The sequence below is a fragment of the Physeter macrocephalus genome, chromosome 6, assembly GCF_002837175.3.
Source record: "Physeter macrocephalus isolate SW-GA chromosome 6, ASM283717v5, whole genome shotgun sequence".
In the NCBI taxonomy this organism is placed as follows: Eukaryota; Metazoa; Chordata; class Mammalia; order Artiodactyla; family Physeteridae; genus Physeter; species Physeter macrocephalus.
Genome location: NC_041219.1, coordinates 39,278,238 through 39,304,056, shown reverse-complemented (window position 1 = coordinate 39,304,056; position 25,819 = coordinate 39,278,238). Strand labels below are relative to the sequence as shown.

General features: G+C 34.9%; 1 protein-coding gene across 5 annotated transcripts in view; it reads left to right on the top strand.

The window, feature by feature from the left end:
• Positions 1 to 25,819, top strand: part of CRY1 (cryptochrome circadian regulator 1) — a 93,918-nt gene that overhangs the window by 55,191 nt on the left and 12,908 nt on the right. For 4 of the 5 annotated variants that reach the window (XM_055085286.1, XM_024127404.3, XM_024127403.3 and 1 more), the window contains exons 2-10: positions 6,453 to 6,561; positions 18,781 to 18,923; positions 21,058 to 21,242; positions 21,576 to 21,664; positions 22,220 to 22,360; positions 22,443 to 22,754; positions 23,913 to 24,064; positions 24,300 to 24,502; positions 24,608 to 24,703. In XM_055085286.1, the coding sequence (XP_054941261.1) occupies positions 6,453 to 6,561; positions 18,781 to 18,923; positions 21,058 to 21,242; positions 21,576 to 21,664; positions 22,220 to 22,360; positions 22,443 to 22,754; positions 23,913 to 24,064; positions 24,300 to 24,502; positions 24,608 to 24,703 (1,430 nt within the window). Of the gene's footprint in view, positions 1 to 6,452; positions 6,623 to 18,780; positions 18,924 to 21,057; positions 21,243 to 21,575; positions 21,665 to 22,219; positions 22,361 to 22,442; positions 22,755 to 23,912; positions 24,065 to 24,299; positions 24,503 to 24,607; positions 24,704 to 25,819 lie in introns of all 5 variants that reach the window. The other variant, XM_028490549.2, reaches the window with a different exon arrangement.

Here is a 25,819-nt window from a genome sequence, read left to right as displayed (position 1 = left end):
TACAGAAAACCAAAGGCAGTAACACTCATGGTATTTGAGTCACCAATAATACAACTGTATCATTCTGTTTTTGTAGCTGTTGAATTTAAAATGATTCTGTATGTAGGTGTAGGCATCCAACTAATTCATTGTCTTTTTGTTTCATACCCAGATATTTACTTATGGTAAGTAAATATTGCTTCTTTTAAAAATATAAATGACTTTCCTTAAACTTCTCTCATATATTACATTGGAGCATTATATTAATGCTTTAAAATTGTATATAAGGATATGTTATCTATGAATTTCATTTCAGAATTTAAAATAAGGCAGTGAAAAATATTTGTTATAAAAAGTGACATTGTGTCATGATTTAGAACCACTGATTTATGAACCATTAGAGCCTGGAAAAAATATAAAATTTGCTTTTAAAATACATATTTAATCCTATTCAACATTAAACTGTTCTCTTCAGGGAAAGTGTATATCACAAATATTCTGATAATTTGAATAATGTTAGATAAGAGCACTAAAAATTTGTTACAAACCAGAAAAAAAGCATATGTAAACTTTATTCAATTTATAAAGAGACAAATTGCTAGTTATAATTTTTGAACTTCTAATGAAACACCAATGACTGCTTAATGACTGAGACTCTCCATTTTTTCCCTTATTATAGTTAGTATATCCAGAACTTTTATTTTAAAAAATTTAACTGTTGTTTCACAAGGAGGAAGGGTAGAAGAGAAGATATTTTGCATGTGATTTAATGATCTTAATTTATAGTCTGTAAATCACTTCTCTAGGGTCAGCAATGAATTGTTTTGGTTTAGATATTCTAAGTGTAGTTTTCATTGTTGAGCATGTGATAAGATATATTTTATAAACTAGAGTGCAGAACCAGATGGCTTTATTCTGGTATGATACGTGTTAATTCATAATGCCTTGTTTTTAGCAGGAATGGGATTATGTTGTATCTTACTGTTGCCTTTTTTAGACTGTTTTATAGCCAGAACTAGAAATTCTAGTTATATAAAGCTGTACTAGCATAGGCTGGAAAGTAGGTCATTGTTATGGGGAGTATACCAAACTGCCCACTGGTTGCTATAACAATGACCTACTTTAAGAAACTATTTCTGTTGATTCATGTTGAAATCATCTTTTGGAACCAGCATAAAGAAACTCACCGCATGTAATTTTTCCTAATAGCAATAAGGTAGTGATCGCTGGAGGTAAAAAAAAAAAAATCCTTAAAATGTTTAAAGTGAAGAAATATATTTTCTCACCTAACCCCTCTTCAATTTATTTTGAAGTGCTGCAATTAGTATTGTAATTAAATAGTACCAGAACTGTTCTTCTGTGTAGGCAATACAATTATGCAGAGGGGTGTAGTGAGTTTTACTACCCTTCGGCCTATTTAAAAATCAACTTGTTACATGTAGTTAATAGCATTATTAACTGAGCCTTCAAATGGGTATGGTTTCAAGAAAACAGTAAACATGCCAAATTGGATAAAGTCTGAAAATAAGTTCCTATTAAAATTGTACCTTATGGGGAGTTCCCTGGTGGCCTAGTGGTTAGGATTCTGCGCTTTCATTGCCGTGGCCCTGGTCAGTCCCTGGTCGGGGAACTGAGATCCTGCAAGCTGCACGGTGGGGTCAAAAAAAAAAAACGTACCTTATGCAATTTCAATGTATTGTATTAAATCATTCCATTCAATGTTGGATTCCTGTTCTTAGGTACATGCATTCATAATATATAAAGGTTGAAATTGATGTGTTCTCTGAAACACATTGAATCTGAACTCTGGCAGAACTCACTCTCTTCCCAGTTGAGGGTAAAGGATGAAAAGTTAGACCATAGAGTACCCTTTGAAGTAACATTATTCCTTCAGCACTAAAAAGAAATCTTACCTGTCAATGAGTTGATATTTTGAACTTGGTGTATTGGAGATTTTATGGTATTATCAAGGAAGAATTATATGCTTAGAGATTAGTTGATTCAGGGTCTTAATTGCACTGTATCTTGTTGTATATATATTCATATTCACATTTGCCTTGCCTTGTGGGAAAGATTTTCATCAAACCTTTGTTCAAAGTCACATTCAGAGAAAGTTAAGAATTCAAGATGATTATGTATATAGATGTAGGCATTAACTAATTCATTATCTTCTGTTGTCATGCCCCGGTATTTACATATAGAAATACATGTTACTTCTTTCAAAACTATAAATTTTTCCCAAGGGAGAATAATGATAACTTCTGCTGAATGAATATCTACCAAGTACTAGTTATTTTATGCTCTTTCTATCCTTTCAGCAGATGTTCAAGACAACTCTATGGGTTATTTTCTACTATTTCTGATCTTTTCAACAAATTATGTAAGGCACATGATGAGATTCGTTTGCCAAATGTAGAATCCAAAACACAGATAAAGAAAACTGTGTAGTTAGGAGTGAGACACAGATACTTAATTTGAAATCCTTCAGGAGGAGAAGGTGATCTATATATGATAGCTATCATATAACGTACAATCTGAAAGTTTCTCTAGGATGAGGTTATGTCCTTTGAGGGTTTAGGGGATGGAGAAATTACTTTCAGGTGGAAGACTGAAGATTAGTAGAATGTGAACTTAAAGAGATGGGAATTGGGAAAGGTACTCCAGGCCGAGGGAAGAGCATGGAGCAAATTCCAGGAGATTGAATGTGTGGGGAAAAGAGAAGTAGTTTGGTTTGGCGGGAGGGAAAGAGGAATAGTAGGAAATGAACCCTGGAACCCGAAGTTAGTCAAACAAAATAATTTGTTCTTTATTCTATAGAGAATGAATTTTTGAAGACCTTTTTACAGGAAAGTGTGCCTCAGGAAGATTTCATATTGTGTATAAAATGGATAAGAGTGGAGAGAGATTGTTGGTAGGCAGAGCCATTTTAAGGCATTGCAGCAAATAATACTAGCAAGAGATAACAAGGGATAGAATTATTGTAGCAAGAATAGAAGTGATAGGAAGGAGGAGACTAAAAAAATAATAAAAGTTATATAATCATGCTTATTACTATGGGTCAGGCACTGTTCTAAGAGCTTCACATATGTTATTTAATTCTCACAACAATAGTGTGATATGGGCCCTGTTACTATTCCAATTTAACAGATGAGGAAATTATAACTTTTCAAGATTGATTGAGGGATAGTAACTTGTTGCTATCAATTGTTAAATTATGGGACATCTATGCAATGGAATACTATGAAACCATGAAAATTGATGCCATAGAAGTATGTCTGTTGCTTTGAAAATATGTTCACTATGTGTTAAACCAGGTTTACAGTAAATATAATATTTCTGTTTTGTTCTACTTTGAATGAATATGCTAATTGTCAATTTTATAACTTTTATGACATTTTTAAAAAGTGTATGTTTCTCTCTTATTTACCCTCACCCCAAACTCCCTCTCCCCAAGGGTAGCTATTATTAATAGCTGGGTGAGTATCCTTCCAGTTAACAAGTAGATATATGCAAAGTAAATTTTATTTTATCCAAATAATATATGCAATAGTTTTAAAAGTCATAGTGCCTTATAACAAAGGACAGCATCCACCGATATGTTCTCCTCCATCCTGCTCTTTTTCTTTTCTTCACAAGTCTTTTCTGAAATACCTATTTGAGTCCACTGTATATCTGCAATCTTTATGTGAAATTATAGTGATATAAACAATAGCATCCATGGAAGAAAAACACCATCAATAACATCTATGGGAGAAAAACATCATACTGCAATACAATTTCTGTTCCTTTGTTTTATGAAGTGCCAAAACAAAATTAACTTTCTGGTTGCAAAACTTTTTCCATTGCTTCAGTCCATGTCATTCTGTACAGTGTTTGTTTGGTTCATAGAGTATTTATTGAAAAGCATTAAGAATGCTTATTCAGCTTGTGAACAAGAAAGGGAAAAATAAAGGGCTAATTATTAACTAATCCAGGCTTCCTTGTTCATTTTATAAATGAATCAGATCCTTTTTTTTTCTTTTCCCATCTTGTTGTCTATCATTGACCTGCTTGTACTGCATAAAACCTTTTCTATAGGGCTTCCCTGGTGGCGCAGTGGTTGAGAGTCCGCCTGCCGATGCAGGGGACGCGGGTTCGTGCCCCAGTCTGGGAAGATCCCACGTGCCGCGGAGCGGCTGGGCCGGTGAGCCATGGCCGCTGAGCCTGCGCGTCCGGAGCCTGTGCTCCGCAAAGGGAAAGGCCGCGACAGTGAGAGGCCCGCGTACCGCAAAAAAAAAAACAAAAAAAACTTTTCTACCAGAAAAGTAGAATATGGTGAACTCTTGCTACTTACTACCAGCTCTGGTTAGAGAAGATACTGAAACTAATACTACAAAAGAGACTTGAGGATTATCTCTGCCTTGGATTATCCTTCCAGGACATTTTAGTTTTGTACTGTTTAAATTTAAGAAAACTTAAAAGTTGCTAGTTCATTCAACTTCTTAATTTTTGATCTGAATACTACAGGCTCTAAAATTTCTTTTGCCAAGCAAATACAGAAAACTAGATGCTTCCCAATAAACATTTCTCAACGAACATGATAAGTTATTTATAGTTATGGATAATTTTACAAAACTTAGATACTTTTATATTGCTCTAACAAGAAACAACAACAATATTCTCCCCAAAGTATTAGCACATTGGCAGTGGTGGGTTGGGATGGGGATTGGGTATTAGGGGGGTAACTCCAAACCAAGACAGAAAGGGGATGTTGTGAAATATAAATGTGAGTATATATTTGTTTAAGGACAACTGTGAGACTTCCTAAGGTGAAATGGTGGGATGTATTTAACATCCTTGTGAGTATAGCACTGTGACTTCCCAAGCCCGTAGAGATGATGATTTCTAAAGGGGAAGGAATATCAAACTTGACTAGGTATACTGATGTCACTAATAACTACAGTTGTAGAAAATTAACAAGACTTTCTTGGTGAAATTATGGGATCAGAATGGGCAAAGACAACAAAATGATCTATTCTGAATAATCTTCTAGAAAAATGCTATCCAGTAGAACTTTCTGCAATGATGGAAGTGTTCTTCACCTGTGCTGTCCAATATGGTAGCTACTAGGCACACATGTAGCTCTTGAGAGGCCTTGAAATGTGGCAAGTGTGACTGAGGAACTGAATTTTTAATTTTAATTAATTTAAATGGCTACCTGTGCCTAGTGGCTACCATATTGGACAATGCAGTTCTGAAATATGCCTTTCCATTCATTTTAACCACTCCTTCTCACAAGTAAGACACGATCATTATTCTGAAAGAGCACGTGGCCTGTAGAAAAGGCAGATAGATATTTAAGTTGAAAAACAAAGAAGAAGCAGAGTAGAGAGGAAATAAGATATATCCAGCTGAGAGGAACAGAATCTAGATGAAATATTAGAGAAAATTAACATGAGGCAAACAATGAGGTTGAACCTTCCAGGGGTGATATCTCTTTTGGATTTGCTCTTGTGGACTGCTCCATTTCTTCCCAATGGAAGATGCAAAGTAAGCAGTCTTCTGCCTCTGCCCCAGAATTTCCCCAGATACCTATTATGCATAAGACTTATTGATAATTATTTCATTGAAAAAAGATCTATAGACCCACCTGCATCATGAAACCGTTTTTGAAAAAATTAATCTGGCATTCTCTACACTCAGAGAGTTAATGCCACATAATTTAACATCTATCTATTATCAGATTCTTTTTCTTTAATTATATTAGAAATTTGAAAATGGGCATTACACTTTCTCTCTCGTACATAGATAATTACGATTGCTCAGAGTGATTAAATAGGATGTTACCTTTTTTTCCAGTAGAAAATGTTCTAGATTTTACAAGGTGGCTCTCCTATATGAACTTGAATTTATTTCACCAAGTTTCAACAATGAGATCAATTCATTTAATCACTTTATTTCTTTTTAAAAATATTTATTTATTTATTTATTTTTGGCTGCGTTGGGTCATAGTTGTGGCACGTGGGCTTCTCTCTAGTTGTGGCACACAGGCTCAGTAGTTGAAGTGTGCAGCCTTAGTTGCCCCACAGCATGTGGGATCTTCGTTCCCCGACCAGGGATCGAGCCTGCATCCTCTGCGTTGGAAGGCGGATTCTTAACTGCTGGACCACCAGGGAAGTCCCTACTTTATTTCTTTATATAATTTTTATGTTTACAAATTAAACTTTGCTAACAGTCACTCGTATTTAATGAAAGTTAGCAATTTAATTTAGGAACTTTATTAAAAAATACTGAGAAATTTGTGCTATAATTGAAAAAAATTTTAAGTATGATTTCTGGAAACAGTAATTTCTATATAAGCTGGAAATAAGATGATAAGCGGTAAAAAAGTGATGAGGTGGCATTTCAAATTTTAGAATAACATGATTTTACATTACTTTATATCTTCTAAATATATATTTTGAAGAATTTAAATAATATTTTCCTCTCTCTAGATTTTTGCTTCAATGTCTTGAAGACCTTGATGCCAATCTGCGAAAATTAAACTCTCGTCTGTTTGTGATTCGTGGACAGCCAGCAGATGTGTTTCCCAGGCTTTTCAAGGTTATTGGAAAAATCTTTGCATAGAACAATAATCTTTTGTCAGAGAAGACATGTATTTGGGGTAAAGTATGGGAAATATAAGTGCTTTTAAATAAAATATTGTGGATATTTTCTCTGTTTAATAAAAATGTTACACAGTGTAAAATCAGACAGTGAAAAAAATGATTTACAATGAAAAGTATCTTTCTTCTACCTTAAACTGACAGTTCCCCTCTCAGAAGCAACAACTACTACCAGTTTGTGTATTCATTAGAAATATTCTTTGCACAAATAAGAATGCATATGTGTATGTGTTTATATACACATATTTGTGTTTCTGTGGATGTTAACCATCCCCCCTTTTTAAACCAAGGTGAGAACGTGCTATGTTATACCATTCTATGCCATGCTTTATTCACATAACCATATATTTTGGAGATTGTTCCATGTTACTTTCTCAGTCTTTTAAATGGCTTCATAGTACTGCATTGTATAGATATGCTGTTAATTTTTTTTTAATTAAAGTATAGTTAACTTAAAATATCATATTAGTTTCAGGTGTACAACATAGTGATGCAATATTTTTATAGATTACCATGCAAAGTTATTATAAAATATTGACTGTGTTCCCTGAGCTGTATATTATATCCCTGTGACTTATTTATTTTATAACTGGTAGCTTATACCTCTTAATCCCCTTCACCGGTTTCACCCCTACCCCTACCCCACTTCCCTCTGGTATCCACTAATTTGTTCCTTTTTGGTTTTTTGGGGTTTTTTTAAAATAAATTTATTTATTTATTTATTTATTTATTTGGCCGCTTTGGGTTTTCGTAGCTATGCCTGGGCTTTCTCTAGTTGCAGTGAGCAGGGGCTACTCTTCATTGCAGTGTACAGGCTGCTCATTGTGGTGGCTTCTCTTGTTGCAGAGCACGGGCTCTAGAGTGCACACTCAGTAGTTGTGGCACACGGGCTTAGTTGCTCCACAGCATGTGGGATCTTCCCGGACCAGGGATCGAACCAGTGTCCCCTGCATTGGCAGGCGGATTCTTAACCACTGTGCCACCAGGAAAGTCCCCACTAATTTGTTCTTTGTATCTGGTGAGCCTATGTCTGTTTTGTTATATTTGTTTGCTTGTTTTTTAGATTCCACATATAAGTGAAAACATACTGTTTGTCTTTCTCTGTCTGACTTATTTTCACATATCATAATGCCCTCAAAGTCCATCCACATTGTCACAAATGGCAAGATTTCATTCTTTTTTATGGCTTAGTAATCTTTCAGTGTGTGTGTGTGTGTGTGTGTGTGTGTGTGTGTGTACATCTTTATCCTGTCATCTGTTGGAGGGCACTTAGGTTGCTTCCATATATTGGATATTGTAAATAATGCTGAAACGAACATTGGGGTACATATATCTTTTTGATTTAGTGCTTTTGTTTTCTTCAGATAAATACCTAGGAGTGGAATTGCTGGCTCATATTACCATATTATCTGTGTTCTATTTTTAATTTTTTGAGGGTATAATTTCTTTCACTAGCTCTCTATTGAACATTTAGTTATTTTTCCACAGGCCTTTTGCTAATACAAGTAATGCTGTCAGTGAACATCCTTGTTCACAAAAAAGAAATCTTTGCTCACATGTGCCAGTACATTTGTGGGACAATTCTTATAAGACTTTCTGAGTCAAAGGGCTGTAACAATTGACATGCTACAAAACTGTAATGTTTTTAACTTGGTAGAATCTTAAAAATCTCCTAATCTTATTTCCTCCCCTTTTTTCCAAATAAAAAAATTAGTCCTAGAGAGATTAAATGAGCTGACCTAGGTCATAAAACTAGCTCATGGAAGTGTTCAGACCAGAAACTGAGTTTTTTGGCTTTGTTAATCTATCCCTTCCTATTTACTACCATTAGTATTCCTAATGTATATCTGTTTTTTTCTTGCAGCTGTTTGATACATCAAATTTTTATAATAGCATTGTTTCCACTTCTAATGCACAAGAAAACAGTTCCTTTTCCTGAATGAAATATCCGCAGTGCTGAGAATCAAACCAACACTACTTAGCCTTTTTTTCATCAGTGTGAAAGAACCTTTTAATGTTTAGAGTTTGACTAATACAACAGTTGTAGCTAGTGAAAATTTATTTTATAAAAGTTTTCTTACTACTGTAGCTACTTAGAGTCAGAATTTAACCTAGGTACATGGAAGAGCTCTGAGAAGAAAGGATATCAGAAACAATCGTAATAGTTTATCAGCATCTCACAAGTATAAAAGTATATGTGAATAACTGCTCAACCCTATCTAAATCCATGTGTTATAAGTAAAATGAATCTTGAGGATTTTTAAGTACTTTTAGAATAACAAAACATTTACCTGCTTTAAAAAATATGGTTTAACTCAGCAAGTCTTTTGTGTTTTTTATTTTGAGCTTTCTTCTGCCTGAGTAGCATATTATTGGATCAAACTATCTTCTGTATATAGATGATGTCCTGTCTTGTTACTTTGACAGAGAGGCAGTGGTTTCTGCAAGGGCCATAAAATACAGATACATGAATATACTTTAATATACCTAGAGTGCTTATTATTGTATTCTGATACAGTAGTCTATATAAAATGTCATTTATGAAAACTTTCAGATTTATTTAATATGTCTGAACCATAGAGGGAGTTAATTCCTCTTTTTATTGTACTGATATTTTTATTTTTACTTTTTGTTTAGAGGTACTATTTGCATGTGTTTCCAAAAAAGAACCCAAGAGTATGTACAATGAAAAGCAGGTCTCCTTCTCACCCCTAACCCTTACACCCCCCAGTTTCTCTGAAGAGGAAGATTCTTTTGTCAGTAACTAGCTGACTCATTTACATTACTGTCTCTGGTTTTATTATTCTAGTACAGCAGATAGTGAGAACTTTAATAGGTAAGTAATCCAGCTTCCCACATTGGAGGTAAAACTGGTTTAGACCTGTTAACAGTGCCTTTAGTTTACTGGGGTGGAAATAGTGATTTCAGTACTGACGTCTCCTCTAGTGTGCACCTTCTTTCTATAGCATTCACTCATTTTATTCTCTTTATACTAAGTAGATTTAGGAATGGGACCAGAGCATTTTTATAAACACATTTTTGCACACACCTATGTTGGATAAACTTGTTTTTTCTTATGTGTTTTCTACTTAGAATTTTTCTCAGTTAAATTCTAACTTAATATAAGCTGACAAGATGGCTTTTTTTTTCTTTTCATGTTCTACTGAAGAAATGATAAACTTAGCAGACACTAGCCTAGGCAAAACTTGAATGACAGTATTAATCATAGGTGTCTTATGTAAATTATTATTATTTTGCAGTTAAATCTTCTACATTTGGTGCCAGAGTGATAAGCTACCAAGACCATGCAATATTGTAGGGCCCGCAGAAACTTTTTATGAAGAGTTTAAAGTATCGGTTTAAAACATTCTCATTATATCCAAGAAATAGAGACATGTGTCTAAAGTCTTTATAGATGGACACACTGAAGCATAATAAAATGTTTTGTTCAAAATCACAGAATAAATCAAAGAAGAACATATAAAGCCACTAACATTTCACATGCATAAATTTATATTATGCTTTTTGAGTCATTTTGGATTCTTGCTTTATTATTTCATGGTACATGCTCATTTGAATAAGATAATTCATTCAACAGATATTGATTGAGTGCCTGCTATGTACATGGCAGTGTTCAAAGTGCTGGGGATATACTGGTGAACCAAACAGAAAAAGTTCCTACCTTCACAGAGCTTACACTATATTGGGAAGCAGACCAATAATAAAGTAAATATGCAATGTCAGGTGGTGATAGGTGCTAAAATAAAATGGGATAGAAAGTCCCAAGGTGAGGGAAGGATAGTTACTTTATATGGAATCATGGAAGGCCTCACTGATAAGGTAACCTTTGAGCAAATATATGAAGAGATAGAGCCATGCAGATATCTGGGGTGTGATATATTGAATCCACAAAATTTTACAGCTTGTTCATCAAAAGGTAGAGTTTATTTTCTCCTCCCTTAAATCTGGGTTGGCCTTATATCTTGTTTTCATTAAGTGCCAAAGGAGATACCGAGTGCCAAAGGAGATACCGAGTTTCAAATCCTAGGCCTCAAGCGACCTTGCAGCTTCTACCTTTGCCCACTTGGAATGCTCCTTGTACCATGTAAGGACTGGGCTAGAATGTCAAATTATGGGAGACCACGTGTAGAGAGAGTGGGCCAACCAATAGCCAGCACCAAGGTCTGAAATGTGTGAGAGGTCATTTAGATGCTCTGGCACCAGCCAAGCTGCCAGCCGATTGCAAGCTTGTGAGTGAGCCCAGGTGAGACCAACAGAAGAACCATCTAGTTAACTGACAGACTTGGAGAATTAACCAGTTGTTTGAAGCTTCTAAGCTACTGCAGCTTGGGGAAAGTGTGTCATAGGCAGAGGGAACAGCAGTTACAAAGGCCCTGATGTGGAAGTGTGCCATGACTTATTTAGGAACAGCAAGGAAGGAGGCCAGTGTGCTCTAGCCAGAGCACAGTGAATGAAAATAAGAGATAGGGTCAGAAAGGTTGCAGGAGCCAGATCACAGGGCTTTACCATGTTAAGGACTTTGGCTTTTACTCTGAGTGAAATGGGATGCCGTGAGAGATTTCTGAATAGGAGAGTGACATGATTTCACTTACATTTAAAAGAATCACTCTGACTGTAGAGAATAGATATTGGAGAATGGAAATGCTGTAAAGACTTAAGCAGAAAGATCAATTAGGAGACCATGGCAGTTATTTGGAAACAAGATGATGGTGACTAGGACTAGAGTAGCAGTAGGGGTGTTGAGAAGTGGTAGGATTTTGGTATATTTTTTATATAGAGGCTATAGGGTTTGTTTATATGTGGTATTTGAGAGTCAAGGATGACTCCTAGGTTTTTAGCCTGGGCAAATGACACAGTGAGTTGCCATTTAGTGAGATGAGGAAGACTATATAGGAGGAACAAGTTTAGGGAAAAATCAGGAGTTCACCTTTTTTAACATTTTAAGTTTGAGATGCCTTTTAGACATCTGAATGTATCTGTTGAGTGGGATTCAAGTCCAGAGCTCAGGGGAGAAGACTGTACTAAACTTAGGAACCTTAAACATATAAATTGTGTTTAAAACCCTGAGACTAGATTTATGGAGTAAAGGAAGGGGTAATGGATGGATGTGTGGAAATTTTTAGAGCTTTACCTTCTTTATGTTTGGGTTATTTTGTGAGATAACATTTTTTAATGTAATTATACTACTTTAAATGCTTTCTCCCAGGAAGTTTGTTATTTATTACTTTGTTTTCTAAAAATTTTATGTTTCTTAATTATTTTCACAATATTACTCGTGACTGTTTAAGAACTGCACATCCATTTAGTGGTTCATATTATGCCTTCTGAATGGTTAAACAAATAATTGTGATACACAAAAACAGATATGAATCTTAGTGCCTAAAATTGCAAAGTGAATATTCACTCATTTCACATGAAAATGTTTTAATACTACATGTAATCTTATTGTTATATTTACTATTGAAATTCAGAGGTTAACCGCGTGTTGCTTAAAATAAAACCGGGGCTAGGGCTTCCCTGGTGGCGCAGTGGTTGAGAGTCCGCCTGCTGATTCAGGGGACGCGGGTTCGTGACCCGGTCCGGGAAGATCCCACATGCCGCGGAGCGGCTGGGCCCGTGAGCCATGGCTGCTGAGCCTGCGCGTCTGGAGCCTGTGCTCCGCAACGGGAGAGGCCACAACAGTGAGAGGCCTGCGTACCACAAAAAAAAAACAAAAAAAAAAAACCGGGGCTAAAGAGTAGTTAGGGACTTCCACCTCTGGTTAAGATGTAGAAAGTTGCAGTAGACCAACATTCCTGTCTTAACAATGTGAAGGAAGAAAATATGCCACAATATCATAGGTTTTTTGTTTCTTTTTAACCTATTAGAGAGTTGATGACACAAAGAAACCTAAGTAAACCAAATTGCATAAAGGGATGAGACTTTCATGGGAAAGAAGAGACCCATGGCTACATCCCTGGAATCACAGCAGGAAGAGAAGGGATTCTACCATAGTTGAGAGTGAAGAGAAACCAGTTGAAATTTTACCAAGCTTTTTGTGGTCATATGTGGGCTGACATGGCAGATTAGAATTTCAAGAAGCCCTAGTCACAGAGTAAGTTTACACCCACTCTCCAGTTCTTTCTTACAGTGCCTTCATGGAGTACCAGTGGCAGTGTGCCAAAGGCTGGGGCGAGGCAGAAGAGAGGGATCCCTCATTGAAGTGCACTGGGCATTCACTTAGTGCAAAGTAGCAGTTCACTGAAGCTGGAGACAGGACATCAGGGTAGAAAGGTGCCTCCAGAGGTGTAGAAAATTAGGGGACAGGGCTGGAAAACAAAGAGAAGTCCTTAGCAACCATAAAGCTGATGGGTAGACAGCAAAGCAGAGAGAGATGTCCTATAGTTTGTAAAGCTAGTGACTGGGCTGTAAAGCAGAGAGAGACATCTGGAGTCTTGTTAGTACTCACATCTCAAGCCCTGTTGAAGAAAAATCTGAATCCTGCCCTCAAAATATTTGAAGCCAGTGGTGAATGAAATTTAATTACAGCAGCAACAAAGCCCAGACCCAGCTCAATTACTGACTCCAGCAATTCAACTTCTATCAGAGCAAAGACTATGCACTTCTCTAGAGATAAATGTTGTTTATTCCGTTTCTAGTCTTTTATAACATTGTCTGTTGTATGATCACAAATTATGAGACACATGAAGAAGCAGGAATATGTAACTTGCAATCAAGTAAAAGAAAAACCGTCAGTGGAACCAGTCCCACAGTTGATGCAGATGTTGGGATTAGAATAAAGAAAGGACTTTACAATAATTATGCTGTAGATAGTAGAGGATCTAGTCAACAGGTGAAAAACTATGTAAAGAGATGGTAATTTTAGTACAAAAATGGAAAGTATTAAAAAGAACCAAATGAAACTCCTAGAACTGAAACATGCAATATCAAAAATGAAAATTCATTAATTGGGTTTATCCAGATTGAACAGAGCAGAACAAAAGATCCGTGAAGTTGAAGAGAGTATCCCAACTGAAGCACAAAGAGGAAGAAGATTTTTTTAAAAAGGGAATAGAGTGTCTGAGACTTGTGGAACAATAGTAAATGGCCTAACATATCCATAATTGTAGACCTAGGAAAAAGAGGGAGAGAGAGATTGGGACAGAAAAAAAATATTTGAAGAGATAATTGAGTTTCCAAAATTGATGGACGATATCAACCTACAGTGCCAAGGAGCTCAACAAACCCCAAACAGCATAAACATAAAGGAAACCACCTCTTGCCACATCATAATCAATTAACTGAAAACCAAAGATAGAAAATTTTATAAGCAGCCAGAAGAGAAAGGACATATTCAGGGAACCACACTAAGAGTGTCTGATGATTTCTTACTAAAAAAAAAAAAAGTCCAGAAGACAATGGAATGGCATTTTAAAAAAGCTAGAAATAGTAAAAATATTCATTTTTTAAAAAGAGAAGGCACAGTGAAGGCATTTTCAGGCAGACAAATGCAGAGAGAATTTATTTCCATCAGATCTATACTATAAGAAATATTAAAAGGGGACTTCCCTGGTGGCACAGTGGTTAAGAATCTGCCTGCCATTGTAGGGGACATGAGTTCAATCCCTGGTCTGGGAAGATCCCACATGCCTCGGAGCAACTAACCCCTTGTGCCACAATAACTGAGCCTGCGCTCTAGAGCCTATGAGCCACAACTACAGAGCCCACGTGCCACAACTACTGAAGCCCATGCACCTAGAGCCTGTGCTCCGCAACAAGAGAAGCCACTGCAATAAGAAGCCCATGCACTGCAACAAGAAGTAGCCCCCCCTTGCCACAACTAGAGAAAGCCCGTGCGCAGCAACAAAGACCCAACGCAGCCAAAAATAAATAAATAAATTTATTTTGAAAAGAAATATTAAAGGAAGTTCTGCTAGGTAAAAAAAAATAATTCTAGGCTGAAGACAGGATCTTCAAAGAAGGAAGAGCACTAAAAATATGGGTAGTATAAAAGACCACTTTTTTTTAGTTATGTATATTAATATATCCTATTTTCTTTTAAAAAGACCATTGACAGGTTAAAACCAACTAATATTGATAAATTGTAGGGAATAATATGAATATAGTGGGGCTTGAAACATATATAGAAATAAAACCTGTAACAAGACCACACAAAGTAGGAAGAAGGTAAATAGAAGTATGTGTAAATTCTTACATTATTTAATTGTAATATATTATTTGAAGGTAGACTGTGATAACAATACATGTTGTGATCTAAAATAACCCAAAGAGCTATTTATAGAAAGTTAATAGAGGAATTTTAAATGGAATACTAAAAATATTATTCATTCAAATGAAGGCAGGTAGGGGGCACAGAGGAGTAAAAGAAGAGATGGGCAAATGGAAAACTTACCAACATGATAAAATTAAACACAAATATATCAATAATTATATTAAATGTAAATGGTCTTTTTTAAACTCTCCATTTAAAAGACAGTTTATCAGACTACATAAAAAAACAAGCAAGAACCAACTATATGCTGATTAGAAGAGACACTTTAAATGTGAAGAAACGTAGTTTGAAATAAAAGAGACTGAAAAAGATGTACTTTGTAAGCAGTAAGATAAAGAAGTAGAATTCAAGACAAAATTACCACACATGAAGAGTAAAGTCTCACATCAAAAATATATAACCTGGGCTTCCCTGGTGGCGCAGTGGTTAAGAATCCACCTGGCAAGGCAGGGGACACGGGTTCCATACCTGGTCCGGGAAGATCCCACGTGCTGCGGAGCAACTAAGCCCATGCGCCACAACTACTGAGCCTGCACTCTAGAGCCCATGAGCCACAACTACTGAGCCCGCATACCACGACTACTGAAGCCCACGTGCCTAGAGCCCGTGTTCCACAACAAGAGAAGCCACCACAATGAGAAGCCTGTACACCACAATGAAGAGTAGCCCCCGCTCTCCACAACTAGAGAAAGCATGCGCGCAGCAACGAAGACCCAATGCAGCCAAAAAGAAAGAAGGAAAGAAATGTATTAAAAGAAAAAGTATAACCATCATGAATATGTATTATCTACTAATAGCATAAAAACACATGAATCTCAAACTGATAAAACTAAAGGGAGAAATAGATAAATTCACAATCATAGTTGGTGATTTTTACGTCTCTCATTTATTGATAGAATATACAAAAACTAGTAAAGATATGGATGATATGAATAACACTGTGAAATCAATTTGATGTAACTGATATTTGTAGAACACTACACCCAAGAACTAGAGGATACACATTATTTTCTTGTGCATATGAAACATTCACCAAGATAGACCATACGTTCAGTCGCAAAACAGTTATCAACAAATTTCAAGACTGAAATCTTACAGAATAATATTCTCTGACTTCAATAGAATTAAATTAAAATGAATAGCAAAAATGTGTTCTTTCCAAGAAGTTTGATTGAATTACGGTATACATTTACTGTCCTATGTGACAGTTTTATTGTTGTTAGAGATTTCAGTAATTAAAATGGGAAACAGAAGCTTAGGTTATTTTCCTTATCAAAACTGTGTTCCTTGGAGCCACAATATTATGATGGTTTTCGTGCTCTTGTACATTGGATGTCTTCAGCTGAGTGCAGTTTAGGGAATCCTTTCTAATTACAGGAAGATACTTCTTTCCTTCAACACTGACCTGTGACAAATCTGTACTATACACTATGTAAATGGCTAACAAGTGAATTGCAAACCAACTGAATGTACAAATCTTAGTGCTGGTGCTGAAATCTCTTCAGAATAGTCATCATGATCTCAAAGTTTGTTTCAAAATTTCCAGGCATCAAGTGTCAATCAAAACTGAAGATGAAACAGTAATGAATATTGAATTCTCATGCTTTAAGTGTACTTCCTTATTAGAGTTTTTGGTTCTCTGCTATTTTTACCATACTGTTTCATTTAAACTTCCTATAGGCTAACTTTGTGCGATTGAAATAAAATCGCAGTATATAAAAAATAAATAAATAAACTTTAAAATAAAATGAATAGCAAGAGAATAGCAAATCTTTGTAACTGAATGATAATGGAAATACGGTATATCAAGCATACCATATTTGAATACGGTATTTCAAAATTTATGAGATTCAGCTACAGCAGTGCTTAGAGGAAAATTAATAGCTTTCAATACTCTATTAGAAAAGAATCAAAGAACTAAGTTTCTACCTTAAAAAATAGAGAAAGAACAAATTAAACCAATAGTAGAAGAAAGGAGATAATAAAGAGAGGAATGGAAATCAATGAAACTGAAAGCAGACAAACAATAGAGAAAATAAACATGGAATAAACAATTTCTTGTCTCAGCTCCAAATCCACCCTTCTTTGCCCTGCTTTGTGATACTGAAGCTGGATGCTGTAAACTTTTCTCCTTTGCCGACTGTCTTGATTTTAGGTTTTGTCAATAGAAATTGCTGTTGGTTCTTTGTAAGGTCACAGCAGGAGAGAAGGGGCTTTCTTTTTGGTATCTTTATACTTTTTTTCCTAGCACCTTAGCCAGCAAATGAGCATGTGGGAGGACCAGTAGCACTTACCTCAGTAACCCTCACCTCAGTAGCCTTCCTGGACAAGCTCCAGCTCATTCACACCCTCTGGCAAATTTCTCTGCCATGCAGTGGACCGATTCTACAGATCAGCTCCAGTCAGCCCATACCCTGCAGGAAGTTTCTCAGCCACCCACTGGGCTGTTCCTAGGAACCAGCTCTGGCCCTAGCTCTCTGGCAGGTTTCTTCCCTACAGGGAAGGTTGTTCTTGAGGCAGCACACCCCATACAATGAGGTGTGAATCTCAGCAGCAGGGAAGAAAGGGAACTTTTTTAATTCATTGCTTAATTATTTTCCCTCCATTTAGAGGTGGTAGCTGCTTTTGGACACCTTAGAACAATACTATCTAACAGAAGCTACATGTGTAATTTAAAATTTTCTAATAGCCACCTTTAAAAAAGAAAAATGTGAAGTTAATTTTTAGATGTATTTTATTTAACACAGTATGTCTAAAATATTATCTTTTCAATATAAAATCATTACAAAAAAAAAACCAAAAACCTTCATGCTGTTTTCCGTAGTGGCTGTACAAACTTACATTCCTACCAACAGTATAGGAGGATTCCCTTTCCTCCATATCCTCTCCAGCATTTGTAGACTTTTTAGTGATGGCCATCTGACCATCTGAATCAGTGTGAAGTGATACCTCATTGTAGTTTAGATTTGTATTTCTCTAATTATCAGCGATGTTGAGCATCTTTTCATGTGCCTATTGGCCATTTGTATTTCTTCTTTGGAGAAATGTCTATTTAGGTCTGCTGCCCATTTTTTAATTGGGTTGTTTGGTTTTTTTTTTCTGTTGAGTTGTATGAGCTGTTTGTATTAAGCCCTTGTCAGTTGCATTATTTGCAAATATTTTCTCCCACTCTGTAGGTTATCTTTTCATTCTGTTTATGGTTTCCTTTGCTGTGCAAAAGCTTGTAAGTTTCATTAGGTCCCATTTGTTTATCTTTGTTTTTATTTCAGTTGCCTTGGGAGACTGTGTGACCTATATTTTTACCTTTAGTTTTCTGACTTATATTCCCTTCCTTTTCAAAAAGGGAAAAGGGAAGGGAGTGTTATTGACTTGTTCTAAATTCCAACATTTACTAACCAAAAACTAAATAATTATTTGTCAAAAAAATCATAGAATTAAATTACAAACTATTTAAGGAAAAAAAGTGACACAGGTGATAGAGAAGGCTTGCTATCATTAAAATGTAAGGAGCTCTTACAAATCCTTAAGAGAAAAATTAACTGCGATAGAAACCCAAGAAAACATAAGCTGCAACTCACAAAGTAAGAAATATACAAATGGCTAGTAATAATGACAGCTATCATTCACTGAGGACTTACTATCTACTATGTCCTAAACAATTTATATGAATTGACTCATTTAATCTTTCGGCAACTTGGTAACATGTTATTTTTTTCCATTTTACCATGACAAACACTTATATATAGTGTTTATTATATGCTAGGTAGCATTGGAGCTTTTCACTTTTTTCCAGCCTATGTCATTATAATAGAAAAACTAAGTGTTAAAATTTATATATGTTTTTGCCCCTTTCTGTTATTTTAGGAATGGAACATTACTAAACTTTCAATTGAATATGATTCTGAGCCCTTTGGAAAGGAACGAGATGCAGCTATTAAGAAACTGGCTACTGAAGCTGGAGTAGAAGTAATTGTACGAATTTCACATACATTATATGACCTAGACAAGTAAGTTTTTTTAATGGTAAAATACATATAATATTTTTCATCTTAACCACTTTTAAGTGTACATTTCAGTGGTTTTAAGTACATAGAAAATGTACTGTGGGAATGTATTGTGGGACTAGTTTATAAAGTGGAAATAAAAACATACATAATAGAGTTGTGGGAGAATCAAGTGAATATATGTCAAACCTTTAGCATTTTATTTAACCTCTGTGATTTTTGTTTACCCAGTGACAGATACCAAAATTACAGACATAAATACATAAGATAAACATACTCAGAATTTCAATTTCAAAACTATTAAAAACACCACACAATTATCTTTGACTATTCTAACTCAGCCTACTAACTTGCCTTTCTGGGCTCTTAGCAATATTAATTTTATAGTTTATATGACATACATAGCCACAAACTGCCTTGATATATTTTACATGATTGTCATAAGTTATTTTATTTCATGTGTGTATATCTAGTCGATCTGGATTTTAAGTCCATATGCAAATTTTATGTAATATTACATAGTCTTCTGAACAATGGTATATCTTATTTCTCAAAGTATATTTTCCTGAACTATCAGTTTTTGGTAATGCTTTGTCCAACAAAGATTCCGTGGTCAAGTTTAAATTTAGAAAGTTTTATATGCTGTAAGATTTGAAGGTTAATAAGATTTGTTAACATTAACCTTTAGCACACTGTCATCCTTACAAGTGCTGAAATCTCACAATTTACGTACCTTTTAAGTTATTTGACTTTTTTATTTTCACATTTTGTCAAGTTAATAAAGCTAACTCTATAAGTAACATGACAAGCTAGTTAATTTTATTCCAAGTGTATCAAAATATTGTGGTTCGATTCAGTCAAGGGTCTTACTTGATATTAAGCCAGAAGTCATATATCCTTCGATAATAAACTTGCCTTCTAGTTTACCAGATTTCTTAACTTTAGAGAGCTGATAGCAAGGAGGCAAAACAAGATAAGAGCAATTACTTTAAGTGGGAAACTGAGTGTGGTGCATAAAATTGGAATGTTTGTTAGATTGAGTGTGAGTATTTACCACATATAATCCATCATATAAAAATGTAACATATAGAAAACATTTTTTCTAAGATTTTAATTTTGCTTCTGTTATGTAATTAGCAGTGTCCTCAGTGGTGTCATTGTAGTATCATTATAGTGGACAAATTTCATTATGACCCTATATATAAACTCAAAGTATTACACCAAAGCAAAATTACTAAAAGCAGAGAGCATAGTTTTTATGGTGGTTACTTTCTGTATGTACAACTGATACATAATTATATGTGGTATAATGAAAACTGTACTATATTTGGATTAAGAAAACCTTGATTTGCTATTTATTAGTTATGTGACCTTGACTAGTTTATTAAATTCTCTTGAGGCTTCAGTTGCTGATGCATAAAACGATGGAGTTGGATTTTACCAATAATTTTTTAGTAAGGCTAAATGCTAGTAAGCAAATGGCCATAGTGAAAAAGAATAATTGGTATTTCCAAATTGTGTCTAATTCAGACTACCATTGGTAAGCCTTATCTTTCCTTTTAGTATTACTTAATTGAGAAATTAGTGATCAGAATTAAATATAAACTATATACATAAGATACGTATGCTGACATTTAACAAAAACATGAGCACAATAGAAAACAGCAAGTGATTATCATGACGGTAATATAGAATCCTAATTAATGAGACTTGCTGATTGCTCCCTGGTATAATATTGGCCTGGTTTAGTTTTTATTGATGATTAAGAGATTCTTTGAGCTGTGTTATGGTATGTTTTTATATTTCCATATATATAATTTTTTTGTTTTTGCCTTTACACTTATTTAGCCACTTGTTTTTCCACTCATAGGTGTTTAATTCCCTTTGTCTTAAAAGTTTTGATATTTGCATACACTATATTTTTGATACCTAGCAGATGTCTATAAAATGAAGAGAATGATTTTTAGATTTGTTAATTATTTTAACAAGTTTCTTGGTCCTATAAGAAGCTAACATTCTCCTAGAAGTCTTAAGTGATTCATTTAATTTTCTGATTTTAAGCCTTTTCAGAGTTTATCAATCAAAATGTATTGTCATTTTTCAAATACTAACAGCATTTTACTAACTTTTGTAATAGGATCATAGAACTAAATGGTGGACAACCACCTCTTACTTATAAAAGATTCCAGACTCTCATCAGCAAAATGGAACCACTAGAGATACCAGTAGAGACAATTACTTCAGAAGTGATAGAAAAGTGCACAACTCCTCTGTCTGATGACCATGATGAGAAATATGGAGTCCCTTCACTGGAAGAACTAGGTAGGTGTAAACGGTAATACATGTGGAGCTTAAGAGTTAATAAACCATTCAGAAAAATCCCACTTCTAATTTGACATGTAAAGTATTTTGCACTAAAAGGAAAAGAAAGGAGAAAAAAGAAAAGAAGCTCTTAAACTAAGAAGTGATAAATCTGTGCATTATTTATGTGTTCTATAAATATGTGGTCTATCTGTTATCACCTTAAGATGTCCATCTTAAAGAACAGAGACCATGTTATATATCATCTATTTTTGAGGACCTATCCAGGGCTGTCATTTCATTTTTATGCTACTGTCAATTTTTTTTTTTTCTTTTCTTTCCTTTTCTTTTTAGGTTTTGATACAGATGGCTTATCTTCTGCAGTGTGGCCAGGTGGAGAAACTGAAGCACTTACACGTTTGGAAAGGCATTTGGAAAGAAAAGTATGATAATACAGATGATGTTTATATTGTCAAACTGGCATTTTTAAAATAATTTCACTCTTTTTTAAAAACAAAAAAATAGACTGTTGAAAAAGAAGGATTGAGAGAAATCGTTAAAAGAGCACAAACCTAATTGTTTGAAAATTAACAACTATCTCTTCATTTAAATACCCTTCTTCCTCCTCTTCTGATTATTTCCTCTTTAGCTACTATCAATACTACCCCTTCTATTCTTTCTTTGTAAGCTGGTATCTGATGACTATAACTTTGAAGCTAGGATAGAGTTCTTCTATTTCATATTTTTCTCGGTGTCAGAGAGACAGATTGAAGGTGCTCTCAGCCTTGTGTTAGGAATTTACTGCATGAGGATGGCTAAAACAAAAGAATGATCACTTTTATCTTTCTTGTTTTTTATTAAAATCTGTCATTTGTGGCTAGAAAAATTATATTTTATTTTCCAAGCACTATGTAACTTTTCAAAAAATCTCAACTTTAAACAATCTTTTAAAATGGAAAAGGCAATTAGTTAGCATAATTTTCTCTGTGTGTTTTCAGGCTTGGGTGGCAAACTTTGAAAGACCTCGAATGAATGCGAATTCCCTGCTTGCTAGCCCTACTGGACTCAGTCCTTATCTCCGATTTGGTTGTTTGTCATGTCGACTGTTTTACTTCAAACTGACAGATCTCTACAAAAAGGTATTATCTGGAACTGGAGCTTATTTTTCAAAATACTTTTTTCTTAAATTGCTGATAATACTTCTTTGCTTTTTAATCTTAGGTAAAAAAGAACAGTTCCCCTCCCCTTTCCCTTTATGGGCAACTGTTATGGCGTGAATTTTTCTATACAGCAGCAACAAATAATCCACGCTTTGACAAAATGGAAGGAAATCCCATCTGTGTTCAGATTCCTTGGGATAAGAATCCTGAGGCTTTAGCGAAATGGGCGGAAGGACGGACAGGCTTTCCATGGATTGATGCCATCATGACACAGCTTCGTCAGGAGGGTTGGATCCATCATTTAGCCAGACACGCAGTTGCTTGCTTCCTGACACGAGGTGACCTGTGGATTAGTTGGGAAGAAGGAATGAAGGTAAGTGTTCTTCCAACTAATGTAGTATGGCCTTATTTTGAAGAACTCTATACCTTTATAAAACAATTCCTAAAAATTGTCTACTATGTAGATTCATTTATAGTCTAATTTTTTCAATAGAAAAGCATTTAATTCTCATCATACAGACACACTTTTGGGGAGCAGAGTGGCATAATCAGATAGGAGAACTGGTGAAAACTGGTTCAGTTAACCTGAAGTCATTTCAATGGCTAAATCAGCCTAGCCATCAAGGGAGCTATAAGATTTAATACTCTGGACTTATTGGGTTGATATATATTTATAGGTGATCATTTCTGTCACATAAAGGATTCATCTGAGTTCTTAGAAATAGCAAATTTGTTTTATAAATTTTAAGCTATAAATCATTTTGTCTCACTTCAATACCATAGCTTTTTAGTCATAATTATATTATATAATGTGAAGCATACAACATTTTGTGACATCTTGTGGTTATATATAATAGGACTTAAATATATGTTTTACCTTCCTGCCTATATCATAAATTTCCCCTATCTGAAGACCATTTCTGATCCTATGTTTTTTTACATCTCCTGTATTTCCTAGTACGAAGTTGTGCATGAGGTAGATGTACAGCATACAACGAATTTATAAAAAATAATTTATTTTAATTCTATTTCCCTTTTGGATCAAGGAATCCCAAATTTAAACTGTATAATACTAATGAATTTTTAAAGTCATTTGTATTTGATTGCTCCCATTATGTAGGCCAATGTACTGAGCTTCTAAGTTTTTGTTGGTGGTTTATTTGGTAGCATTTTTGCATTCTTGAAAGTGTTTACTGCTTTTTTTCCTAGCTTTTTAATCTTCTCATATCCCATCTTATCCTTTTCAATTGGTGACTTTAATAACTTTTACTCTCCCCTCTTCCAATAACACTGCAAAGATTAGAATAGTAAATTCTATTCAGAAATCTATATATTACTAATATGTTTCTTTCCCTGAAATAACTCATTATAGAATAGAACACAGACAAGGAAGCTAACTTTGGAATGTTTAATTTTACAGTTCTGTGCTAGATTTTTTCTTGCCTTGACTTTTGATCTACAGAGACCTGGAAAAATGCTTGCTTTGAGAATTATGTTTCTGCAAACTAATTGATTACTGTTACTTCCGAAGGTATTTGAAGAATTATTGCTTGATGCAGATTGGAGCATAAATGCTGGAAGTTGGATGTGGCTGTCTTGTAGTTCCTTTTTCCAACAATTTTTTCACTGCTATTGCCCTGTTGGTTTTGGTAGGAGAACAGATCCCAATGGAGACTATATCAGGTAAATCAAGAATGATTATGATTCAGTTTGGAATAGCTAATCTAGGAAGAACTTTTCATGTTTAAGCAACGCTTAAGGTATTCCCCACTCTTTATGGGCAGCAGAGATGAGGAGAAGGGTAACAAATCATTTAAATGGTATTGATTTGATTTTGGTAATTCATAGCTAATAAATAGTTTGTTATAATTTGCTTATAGTTCATTTTATTAATAATTTTTCTTCCTTTTCCCAAAAGACGTTATTTGCCTGTCCTAAGAGGCTTCCCTGCAAAATATATCTATGATCCCTGGAATGCACCAGAAGGTATTCAAAAGGTAGCCAAATGTTTGATAGGAGTTAATTATCCTAAACCAATGGTGAACCATGCTGAGGCAAGCCGTTTGAATATTGAGAGGATGAAACAAATCTATCAGCAGCTTTCACGATATAGAGGACTAGGTATGTCAGTAAATGCCTTTGATTTGTTTCTTTGGCAGCTGTTTATGTACCCATCCTTGAACTTGATCTTGATCATAACTTAATAGGAAATTTTTTTCCCTTTAGGTCTTCTTGCATCAGTGCCATCTAATCCTAATGGGAATGGAGGCCTCATGGGGTATTCTCCTGGAGAAAATATCCCAGGTTGTAGCAGCAGTGGAAGTAAGTGAAAAGGAAATTTCTGCACTTAGTAACATAAAGAGATTAATTATAAATATATTGTTTATTGTACCTCACTATAGTATGTTTTAAAAAATCTATCTTTAAATTGTGTAATAGGTTCCTTGTACACATGCATACGTGTACATATACATACACACATACCCTCACTCCATTAGTGACATTTTAGAGATAGAAACATCATTATATATAGTGGAATTGGGTCAAGGTAAAGATCTTCTTGCAAACTGAATGAGGTTAGCAATTTTTAAGGATAAAATGAAACTGAAATGTTATATTTTCAGAATGGTCATTATTTTTTACTCCCTTTAAGTATATAACAGCTATAAGGTAATTAGCTAAGAAGGTCAGAGGCCCTGTGAATGTGGCCAAAAGATTTATCACACACATGCATAGGGCCTCTAGTCCTTTTGCACATGAGTTTTTTCTTACAAAGCCTGGTCTATAATGGTTTTCTTTGTGATATATATAGTTAGTTGCCACATATATTCTTAATATGTGTCAAGAAGTCATTATGTATTGGAAATTTGAATCATATCAATTTTCAAAGGTTCTAACCAAAAATAGCATGAAGCTAATTAATTTGATTAAAAACAAGGCTGAATGGCTGGACTTATTACTTTCTGTTTGGTCATGTAACGGGATAAAAACATCCATATTCTAAATTCTAAAACATCATTCTGTGGTTTGGAAATAAGGTTTTTTTGGTATTTCAGTTATAGGTAGTAAAATAAATAATTCTGCATGGTTACTAAAAGGAAAAAAAAAAAAACCAAAGCTGCATTAGAGGAATGCTTATTTTTTTTTAAAAAAAAAGAAGTCATGGGCTTCCCTGGTGGCGCAGTGGTTGAGAGTCTGCCTGCCAATGCAGGGGACACAGGTTCGTGCCCCGGTCCGTGTGCCATGGCCACTGTGCCTGCGCGTCCGGAGCCTGTGCTCCGCAACGGGAGAGGCCACAACAGTGAGAGGCCCGCATACGGAAAAAAAAAAAAAAAAAAAAGTCAGCTATTCAAAATTTGATATTAAGAATAACACCTTTGAGATTCAGGCAAGATGGCGGAAGAGTAAGACGCGGAGATCACCTTCCTCCTCACAGAT